The 12123-nt window shown below is 33.4% G+C and overlaps 1 protein-coding gene across 5 annotated transcripts in view; it reads left to right on the top strand.

The window, feature by feature from the left end:
* LOC126759608 (uncharacterized) overlaps positions 1 to 7848 on the top strand; it is a 184893-nt gene extending 177045 nt beyond the window's left edge. For all 5 annotated transcript variants that reach the window (XM_050474482.1, XM_050474481.1, XM_050474483.1 and 2 more), the window contains one exon: positions 59 to 7848. In XM_050474482.1, the coding sequence (XP_050330439.1) occupies positions 59 to 1627 (1569 nt within the window). In that variant the 3' untranslated portion in view covers positions 1628 to 7848. The remainder of the gene's footprint in view (positions 1 to 58) is intronic.
* The last annotated feature ends 4275 nt before the right edge of the window (positions 7849 to 12123 follow it).

A 12123-nucleotide genomic window follows, 5' to 3' on the forward strand; every position in this document is an offset into this window, starting at 1 on the left:
ATTATCTATAAATTGAAAAAGTGTTAGAATGATTTCAATGCAAATATTTATTTGACAGTATAATTCGCGTGAATTGCCTCCATCAGTACGGCAACATCCTGGTGCTACCTCACTGGCCGCAGCAGAGAATAATGGCAAGGCGAACTCGCCGAGTGTCATCAACATCGATTTGGACAACGATCGTGGCAGCAGTAGTAGTAATCAACATGAATCGCCAAGTGTTAGTGTAGTGAATTCGCGTGGTAGTAATGTTTCTCATATAAACCGTGGCGGTCTTCAGAGTGGTGGTCCCTCTGGTAGTTTATCTACTCAACCAGGTGTTTCATTATTGCCCCCAACATCCCAAGCACAGGTCCAGGCACAAAAGCAGCCGCAAATACTGAAGACGAATATCACATTCGGCGAGTTGGCGGATTCTATTATAGCGAATGATTATTGTCCGAACCCGATGCAGTTAAGACCACATGTTAACTATATGCCCTACCTTCAGGAACAGCAACCGATGGTGATGACTGAACATTGGACAAAATATAATAGACGGCTGCAGCAGAAAGAAGCAGAAGCGGCCGCTGTGGCCGCGGTTACCGAACGAAATAAGGCAGCTACCACACAAAACAACAGTAGTGGAGTCACGGTCAGCACCAGTGGTGCTTCTGGTCTTCAAGGTAATAGTGGCATGTCGGCGACCGGCAGTGGCCGTTCCAATACACCAGCTGATGAGCGCAACATTATTCGAATGCAGCAAACTGTGAGTCCACGGAAATATGATCTGATGATGAAGCCACCACATGATCAGAATGCAGCTGCAGTTGCTGCCAGTCATTATTACCACTCGCATGGTCCAACCCCACCGTCTAGCGTAGCACCACCTATGAGTATGCACGCACGTAGCAGTAGCGCGGGTAGCGGTGGTTCGTCGTCGATACCATCACCTCATGATCAACGTATGACAGGGGGCAATAGTGGTAGTGGAAGTGGTGTTGGTATTATCCCATCTAGCGGTTCAGTGACACAAAATCATCCATTCGACACAATGAATTATGTAAAAAATCGCATTGTGGAAGTGATGCGCACCGAGGATGAAGAAATGCAGCATCAGCATGCGCACAACGATCATCGCGGAGGCAAGGACCTGCACGATGGCCCAGTTAGTAACACAATGCGCAAAACACCCAATCAGTACGATGATGGGCGCGATAATAGACGAGTGTCGACAGTATCCTCCAGTGGTAATAGCGCTGGTAGTGGTAACATCAACAACGATACACATCACAGCATAGTATCTTCGCAGCCGCCACCATTAGGTGCGTATCAGCCTCAACCGCCGGTCACAACATTTGCCCCAACGACGTACGCATATCCGTACAGCGCGCTTAATGTTCCGAGTTCAGTAGCGACTTTAGCACCTCCTTCACAAATGACAACATCGCAATTATCATCGTTGGGACATCAGGTACCAACATCACACATTGGCAAACAAACATCCAGCCATTCGATAGGTATCACTGGCAGTGGAGGTGTTGCCATGACAGTTTCTAGCGGCGCCGCAGCATCAGGTGGTGCGCCAGTGGTTGAGCCGAAGCCGCTGTTGTCGGCGCAATATGAAGCACTCAGCGACGAAGATTAGTTGTGACTGCAGGCGTCTGGAAGAACGCCACAACAACAACCGATACAGAAACATCAGCAGCAGCAACCACCTGCTCCACAAATTTGGCATTGTGAACACGAACGCATACGACAGCAGCAACAACACTTGCAACAACAACATTACCAGTTGCAAAATAATTACAACAAGAGCAATTGCAATAATGGTAACAGCAACAACAACCACTATTACTAAGTGAAAAACCTACTGAGTGAGAGTGTGCAAGAGATATATTGTGAGAAAAATGTAATGTACTATATATGTATGCAGCTAAGATTCTGCCGTCTGCCCAGGTCCACGCTACATTGTCATCCAACTTCAATTTGCATTAAAAACTAAGCGCCGTAACTGATGTAATACCAGTTGTCTTGGCATAATTCAATTTAATAGTCCAGTAATCGCCTGCAGGAAAAAATTTGAAATTATAGAATTAAATAGCCTTTACCAGTATATTTTAATTTTATACAGACGGTACATTACGGTTAATGGGCAACAGTAATTGTAAACGTTTAGCAGTTTTAGGCAGTTGTAACTCCGAAGTATAAGAACTAAAATAGAAAGCAAATATTTTTGTTTTGAAATTTCTTAAACCGTTCCAACATAAAAATAATAGCAAAGTTTCAAGGAATACTTTTGCACAAGCACCAAATTTTCAAGAGCTCACAAACTTTGTATTATAAAAATAATTTGTATACCGTAGCATTCCGTTATATGGGTGTATGTACATACACCCATGAACATGAGCCTGAAATTTTAACAAACCAATGCAAATTCACTAAACGATATATAAATATATAAATGTGAAAATTAAACTAAACACGTAACAACTGTATAAATTTATGGATTAAAAAGGAGCTGGTTAAATGAACACGAAAGTTAAGTACAATTCTTTACAGTCATGAAATGACGCAACTTGGAAATATTTAATTAATTGGATTTTTTATTTTTTTATTTATTTTATGTGAGTAGCGAATTGTAATCCCTTTTATTTTCTTTTGATACTGCAAATGTCATTATAAATAGAACAAAAATTAAAAAACAACATCGAAATGAATTCACAGTTTTGAGAGTAATACGAACAATCAAATTGTTTTACGGTTCAAATACACATAAGTTCGCTGTTACCAAAAATCACGCTTTACTTTGGTTTATTTAGTAGATATTTTGTTACGTATGGTAATATTAATCGTTTACAAAATATTTTTAGTGTACTTCTTTAACCAGCTCTAATAAATTTGGAATCCTGTGAAAATGCTTAACGTTAGAAAGCACGGCAAATTGAAATGCAATAATACAATCAACGCTCTAAACTCACCACATACAAATCATCAGAATACAAATCAGTTTTGATGGTAACGATGTTTAAAAACAAATCATTATTTTTAGCACTCTTAATTTTTTATGTTGACGTTTTTTTGCTTATTTTCGAAAAAAAAAATATTGTGATCTGGCATGGAATAAAGAGGGCGAATTACAAATTGTAAGACTCATTAGATAAAAGTGAAGAATCAATCATTAAATAGCTTTAGCTCAAAATTAATGTGCATTTTGTTTATAAATATGTTCAGTCAAGACTAATTTATGCTATTTTCGACATAACATTGACAGTATGTGAGATGAAAAAACTATTTATAAAAACGCTAAGACTTATGCAACAAAACAAACAAATAGAGTAAAGAAATATAAAAATAGAATGCAAAAACTGCTGATTAAATAAAAAGAACGAGTTACAGTTATAAGCCTGATTTAAGAATAAAGTATAACTAACTTATTTAAATGAGAACAAATGGTTTTGAGTAAAAGCACGTTGCTGTGGTTGCGCGGAGTTAAAAATATATACATACATATATATATATATATATAAACCATTTAAGCTTTTCTATTCTACAATATATTTAAATAAAAGAAAAATTATACAAATGTAAATCTAATTTAAATTATGTAAACATGAAAATGAAGATATATATTTGTATATATAAATTTATAAAAAAATAACAATGAGAGACGACGAAACGCTTAAGTTTTTGCTATTCATACAAAACAAAAAAGAGAATACAATAAATAATTATATTTAAAATTTACATATACTACTTAGTTAAAGAAAATATAATGAGTGTTGCATAAAGCATGATTGTAAAGAATTCAAAAATTTGAAATAAAGTCGGAAATTGACCACGTGAAGTAAAGAATTTATGAATCAAATTAGTAGTCAGAAAGAGTGAGAGGGAGAAAAAAGCTGTGAAAGTTGAAATTTTTGACTCATATATTTAGTTTACGGAGGAGCAAACAAAGCGAAAGTGAAATAAGAAAAAAAAGTTGGAGGAGGAAGGAAATTGTGAATATAAATATGTGTCTGTTATCTTGAAATTCACAAAAATGAGTTTCCAGCAGAACTGCATAAAATATAGCCAATCACGTTAGGGTATGGCAAAAAATGGAAAAAAAGTTTGAGGAATATTACAATAATAAAATGAAAATAAAAAAGTTTTGTGACTAAATTATATTTAGTTTGTAATTATGCCTTAAGTTGTAAGCTTACGGAAATATGCTGAATATAATACAAGTAAAGCAGCGTGTAAAAGAAAATAAAAAAAATAACAAAGAAATGTGAATGATGAAAATATACATTAAATTCAAAATTGGTAAGAGTATAAATAATAATTATAAAATGATGTATCGTTATTATAAACACAGTAAAGTAAAGGTATATAAATATTATTAACAAAAAAATAAACCATAAATAAATTGTGTAACAAAAATCATATGGGTAAAATATAACTAAAAAATGAACACAATTAATGAAACCTATAAATATATAAAAAAAAATATTTACAAAGATTAAGAAATACACACCCTTCTTACACAAAAATCACCAATTTCTAAAAAGGCAAAATAAAATTAGCCACTAGTTATTTAGTTTATAAACAAAAACACTATAAAAATCATAACTGGCGTAAAATGTTAGCATTACAAATACACATTCATCAATATACCCCAGGCCCGCCCATACCACATCTCATGTAATAATTAAAACCAATCTGTAAAAAACCTATTAATGAAAATAGTGTGAACTGAAATTTTTGAAAAATGTTAAGTTTTTACGCTAATATAATTACTATAGTATACTATAATTAGTTTTCCTTAATCTTACTTTCATGCAATTTGCAAAAATTCAAAGTAACGGTGGCTTATTAAAGAAAAATTGGTTAATTTAAAAATATGTAAAACGAAAAAGGAATTTAATTTTTTTTCATTTGTTAAATCAATATACCTACATCTTTGCAGGCAGTGAGTAAAATGCAAAATTGTCACTGATTATTTACATATTTATTGCTGCCAATGGGGGATTGTAAATCATAACATAGAGCCATATATTTAGGTGAGCACTAAAACAATTATTTTTATTTCTTTTTTAATCTATTGGTTGTTCATGAAAGTGAATTATAAATTATCTATTGCATTTCTTACAGCAAATTGCGATCGTCTTTTAAATTATTCATTGTTAAATTTATATCCCTTAATTCAAAGTAATCAAGGCATGGAAAATAATTTAAAAACATTTCAAAATACTTTGTACAATAATGAACAACACAATGAAGACATGCAATTGGGAAAACCCGGTTTACTTTTGTCTTTTTACAAAATAATTTAATTATTTTTTATTTGTGTATCTAAGGTTTAACATTATATATAAAGTACATATGTATAAATATTACATGTATATGTGTAGGTATATGGAAGAATGTTAGTATTTAATTGCAACAGAAAACTTGCGTTGAGTTTTGTTTTCTTTATTTTTTGTACCAATTACAAACATACATATTTAATTATAACTAAAATGTAAAATTAGAAACAAAAATAAATATAAACCTCTAAAAAATTTAATTATTATGTATGATTATATATTAAATGTTAAAACGTTCTTAAATGTAAAACCTATATTAAACATAATTAATTTACTATGATTAATTTTGTAATTTATTTTAAATCGATTAAATTTAGTTAGCAATTGTGTGAATTATTAAAAGATTAAATTTTTATTTTTAAATTAATAATTATAATTATCATTTTGCTTTTTATTTTATAATTGATTAAAAACAGCAAAAAAAAAAATATATGGAAACAAAAAAAATAAAACAATGAAATGATAATTTTTAATGCTAAAATATAAAATAAATAAATGAACATATTAAAAATAAAAACAAAATACGGTGTTATATTAAGTAAATTCAGCCTTTTATTTCTTTCGATTTAATTGTACATGTTTTTCTACTTCTGTTTTTTGTGTCCTTTAAAAATGTGTAATTTTCTGTCCTTATTCATTTCGGGAAACTATTTTCTCCACGTAGCCCCTACAAGTTTTTATAAAGACTTTGCATATGTTCACCGTTGTAAGTTTAATCTTGTTTTTAAATAGGTGCCAGTGATTAAAGCTTTGGTTAATTTAATTAGGAATGATTGATATTCTTACAATTTAAGAGCAGTGGTTCTGCAATCGATTTTCAATTTTGGAATCTGAACAGTCTAAAGTGAGTTGAAGGCAAGCAAGAGTTGGCTGTTTGCTTCCTAATGCAGAATATTGTCTCTTGTGTGCGCTGAATTTTGCTTTATGCAAATATTTTAACAGTAATTTTTTTTTAAATTACATTTTATCATATAATTGTGGAATGACTTCTTAGTTAAATACGAAAAGGAGACACCCACTACATCTAGTAAATAAAAGACTTATTTATTCAAAATTGAGTGTTGTCAGAAAAACTTTTGTTTGTCTTTTGGCAGACATAAATTCATACATAAAGAATGAGGGTGTTTTCCGTAATGTAAACTGTTCGAAAAAACAAATCTGACATCTTTGCTAAAATTAAAAGGTCGAAAGAGCATCACTGACGCAGCTATTGCGCAAAATATAACAACAAAACCCACTTGTCTAGCTAATGTGTCATTATAAGTGATTTATGTTAAATAAAACTATATTATATTTGTTGATTCTTTATATATTAATTTTATTATATTTTACTATATTTTATATTAATGAGATTGCGTCAGTTATTTTTGGAATAACCCGTTTACTTTAAAGCTATTCGAAATTAATAAATTTCTTTTTTCCACGATCATTTTTACTATCTAACTTGTCTGTGAGAGTATTAATAAAACATATTGTTCACATGCGCAGTTTTTAGTAGTTCCATGCAAGGACATCAGCCATCATAAAATCTACATTGCAAACTTCGCAGTGTTACCAGTATTAACCGCAAAAGCCCGGACTTATGGACAAGATTATAGCAAATTATACGTAAACATTGTTAGAATGCAATTACCAAAATTATTTCAGCACTATCATATTAATTTTCTGAATAAGATTGTAATATTTTAAGTTCGAAAAAAGATGGTAACACAAAGATTGAAACGTAAGGTCCTATAGAGGGTTGGGGATATTTATGTTTATTAAAAAATACTTAAATACGTTAATTTTAATTTTAAAAATTCATTGATTATTATATTACATGTATGTATACGTACATATATACGTGACATATATACAAGCACAAGCTACTTACGTATGTATGTCTCTGTTACAATATAAAGAAATCAAATTTTATCGCATTTCTTAAAAAGTACGCGTTTCTTTTATTACTATTTATCACTTAACTTCATCACAAGTGTTTATTAAAACCCATTAAAAGACTAAAACAGAATATAAAAATCGTATATATTTACGCCAAATTATATATTATAACCTATTTTGAATATGTACTGTGTATGTATTTCTTTCTGTCACTTATTAGTTAATGAATAAACTGTATAAAATTTCTCTGTTTGTGTGCGCATGCATACATTCACAGTTACATTAATCCAAATGCCCATACAAAAAAGTGTATATGTGAAGAAGTAATGATAAAAATATTATTGTATAAAATTATAATATATATTGAATTTATTATAACTAACTAGATTATATAAAATTAATTAATGTAAAACATTTAATTATAAATGAGAAATGTAAGATAATACCATCACAATGAAGTTTGCAAATGTGTGATGTCTTAACACAATAAAACTAATGATTCCAAACTAAACTTATTACCAAAACAACAATATAGACAACCAGGATGAAAGCGAAATTTAAATGAGAATAAATTTAGAAAATAAATTAAAAGGAAAAATAATTACAAAAATAAAAACATATACGTTTTTTTACTTTATATTCTTTGGGGTACGTTTGTGATATTTAGTGGTCTGGGAGAAGGTTTTTATACCCTGGAAAAGGTAAGATTAATGTTGCCAAGAAGTTTGTAACACCCAGAAGAAAACGTAGGAGACCCTACAAAATATTTATGTAAATGATCAGCATGACGAGCTGAGTCGATTTAGCCATATTTTTCTATCCGTCTGTCTATATATATGCGAAGTAGATATTCAGTTTTACAGATATCGATCTGATATGTGGAAAAACGATCGAAATAAAGTGCTGGAAAGGAAAGCTTTTTCATTTGCTGAGATATCTTTGAGAAATTTGTTATTGTTTAAGGCAATGATGCAATCTCCGGAGAAATTGTTCAGATCGGTTCACCATACCATATAGATGTTATACTAACTGAACGATCGGAATCAAGTGACACGATATTTTAAGTCTCCGCTATTATGCATGCTGATGGACTCCTAACATGTTAAAAAAGATATGTATGTATTTTCTTAAACTATACTCATTTAGACGAGCATACGGTACGATAAAGGTACTTCTGATAAAAATATATGCTATACTTTTAACGTGTGTACTACTACCTGGGAGAAGGCATGGTACTGCTTTTGTCTTAAAAAATATTCCCTCAGAGTCAGGGGATGTACATACATACGTATCTACTTATGCGTCTCCAGATATATGTCTACATTCACATCAGTTCTTATGGGACGCTAATTGCCCATACCAAATATTTGAAATTTATTTATGAATAAAAATTTTAACTAAATTACTTGTTTACTAATATTTCAAGTGATAAGCTACATGAATATTTTTTATTTATTCTTATCTTCAGAAGTTATAGAAAAAGTAAAAAGTCATGTTGATATTTTTCAACCGTTAGTTTTTATTTGGTTTCACCAGCCCGTCGTTGCTTAAGTGATTAACCTATGTATTGTTTGTACACTCAATCACTTCAGTTTTTGAATTTTTTGCGTATTTTAACGAAATATTAAGATTATCTTATAGCTTTTTCTGTTTTACGAACTCAAATATTTTTAATTATTCGATATTGCGAACGCTGTTATATTTTTAACTTAAGCTTCCCATTCTTTGCAAAAACAAAGATTTCGTTAATTAAACGCGAGTCAGTTATTCAAAACATTATTTTCGTACGGTTAGTTCTATTTTTTTGGTCGTTATGTACAACAGGAAATAAAATCTAAAATTAATGAATACGTTTAAAAACGCAACGCACGAAATCATTCCCTTAAACAAAGTGAATCTTATAGAAAGGCCCTTTACAAATGGTTTATGCCTCAACTTTGAAACCACATCCGCTTCATTAGGGTCGTTTTAAAGGTAATGGCGAAGAAGTTTCAGTTTAAGTTCTACGAGATAATTTTTTTTGTCAGATATGGTTGGATGAAATTCAAAAACAGCTTCAGAAAATGTCATCTTAAGAAATGCCGTGAAAAGCCGTCATCTAACGTACATAGTGATTAAAACTAATCTTTTCTTACGAAGCAATTTTTAATATACATTAGACCTCCCCTCAACCCATTGAATACAGCAATCCTTTTATAATCAGGAGTATCCACTTTCCATTATAGTCTATTGGAAAGCAACCATTCAGAAGCTAAACAAGGAAATTCTACTGGAAGTTTACTTTTATTACCACGTAATGCGGTATTTACTGGAATTGCTTCCTGGAAAATCATACATATTTTCTTTCTGAAGAAGCATTTGAATAAGATTAAGGATGGAGTCATTCACGCAAATGAGGAAAGTTCTCTGATCCACATTTACTTATGAGTGGCCAGAAACGATTCTTTCACATATGGCTGAAGTAGCTCACGACTTCCGGTATTACACCAAGTATCTTCTGGGTAGCCAAAGAATACTCCATTCCTACTTAGGGTTGCGCGCTAGATTTTGGACCCGCCAAGGAAAAAACGCCACCAATGAAAACTAATCAACGGCCCCGGATGAGAGACCTCCTTTTGATGACGACCATGGAAACGCATTAAGGATTACGATTAGAGGGCATGCACCTGGAATGTCCGGTCCCTTAATTGGACTGGCATTCATCACGGTAGATGAACGTCTAGCCACAAACCAAATCAAAGCGAAGTTCTTCAACATATCGCTGATTTTCGCGCACGCCCCGACGGAAAAGAAGGATATTGTGACTAAAGATGCCTCCTATGAGCGCTTGGAGCGCACCTATGAGAGCTGCCCCCGCCACGATATCAAAATCGATTATTAGTTATCTGTAGTACTAGATTCCAGTATAAGAAAAGTCATGAAGCTACCAGATCGATCCTGTTGTGATAGACGGAAGACACGTCTTTAGTGTTTAGACGCATTTGCAGACAAAACAGAGAGAATCCGAAATGCGTGAGTATGAAACGCTTGACAGGCTGGCCGACAGGAGTAATACTCGAAAATTCTACGAAAAGATGCGGCGACTAACAGAAGGCTTCTTGTAAAGTTCCCAGAGGTGATCTAGCGGCTGATGCCTAGAGCATACTAAAATTATGGAGGGAACACTCCTCCAGTCTGCTGAATGGCAGTGAAGGCATAACATCAGGAGATGGCGAACCCGATTCCCCAATCGATGACGATGGAGCAGACGTTCCATTGCACGACCATAAAAAGTTCGTCTGAAGAACAACGAAGCGGCGGGGACAGATGGATTGCTAACCAAGCTATTCAAACACGGCGGGAAGAACAGATAAGGAGCATGCATCAGCTCCTTTGTCGAATATGGTTGGACGAAAGCATGCCCGACATTTGGAATTTAAAAAGGGAGACATCACGCCTCCTCAACATCGCGTATAAGGTTCCATCGACCGTATTGTGTGAAAGACAAAAGTCCACCGTCAACAAACTGATTGGACATGGATCAGTGTGGCTTTAGCCCTTTAAAATCAACAACTGACCAGATATTCGCCATGCGCCAAATCTTCGAAAAGACCCATGAAAAGAGATTCGACACGCCCATCTCTTCGTCAATTTCAAAGCTGCGATGTCTAAATTTGGTATCCTCGCAAAACTAATACGGCTGTGTAAACTGACGTTGAACAACACCAAAAGCTCCGTCAGGATCGGAAAGAACCTACCGAGCCGTTCGATACCAAACGAGGTTTCATAAAAGGCAACACTCTTTGATGTGACTTCTTCAATTTACTCTTGGGGAAAATAATTCGAGCTGCAGAACTAAACAGAGAAGGTGACATCTTCTATAAGATTGTACAGCTGCTGGCGTATGCTGATGATATTGATATTATTGGCCTTAACAACCGCGCCGTTAGTTCTGCTTTTTCCAGAATGGATAAGGAAGTGAAGCAAATGGGTCTGGTAGTGAACGAGGTCAAGACGAAATATCTCCTGTTATCAAACAAACAGTCGTCGCACTCGCCACTAGGCTCCCATGTCACTGTTAACAGTCATAACTTCGAAGTGGTAGATAATTTCATCTATCTTGGAACCAAACAACAACGTCAGCCTCGACAACTAACGCAGAATATCTCTTGCCTACAGGTGCTACTTCGGATTAAGTAGGCAATTGTGAAGTAAAGTTCTCTATCTACGTTTTTGATTTTCCATAAAAGGCTTTCATGCCAGACCTTATCGAACGCCTAAGCTACATCTAGAAAAATAGCAGTACTGAAATATTATATCTTAGAAATACAGGGTGGTCTATAGGAAGACGGATGTGTTAAGTCTTTCCGAGGTTTATCTATAATGATGATCTGCGACTTTTTCCACGAAATTGGATTGTAATTGAAAACAAGAATTGCTATAAAGAGCAAGGAGAGCACCGTTATAGCAATATTTGGTAACTGAATTATCATTTTTGAGAGTAATGTTATCGTGTTCTGATGCCTTTTTCGGATTTAGCTCTTTTATGATTCTAGTAACTTCAGAAGTAGAAGTCCTAATAGACACAAGCGACTCGTTAGCGGTATTGGGCCAAGTTGGCAACTTAAATTTGTTCTTTGGGCAATTAGGTTGAAAAACCTTTTCTAGTTAATGCTAGAATTTGGACAGCGTTTCTTTATACAATTTTCAGGGTTGTGTTCTTCCTCGCGTTTAAGCGCTTTCTTTAACTTACGTACAGCAAATTTTAGTTGAAGCAGAGTTGAAGAGGAGCGACTTAACTGCCATTCACGTCTAGCTCGCCTTTTCTCATTTACAAACTTCTCTATTTCATTATTTGTGATCTTTCTAAAACCAACTGGTTTCTTGTTTCTTTTTGGTGTTGCCAATACAGCTGCATTAGTTATTACATCAT

The sequence above is a fragment of the Bactrocera neohumeralis genome, chromosome 5 (genome assembly GCF_024586455.1).
Source record: "Bactrocera neohumeralis isolate Rockhampton chromosome 5, APGP_CSIRO_Bneo_wtdbg2-racon-allhic-juicebox.fasta_v2, whole genome shotgun sequence".
NCBI lineage: Eukaryota > Metazoa > Arthropoda > Insecta > Diptera > Tephritidae > Bactrocera > Bactrocera neohumeralis.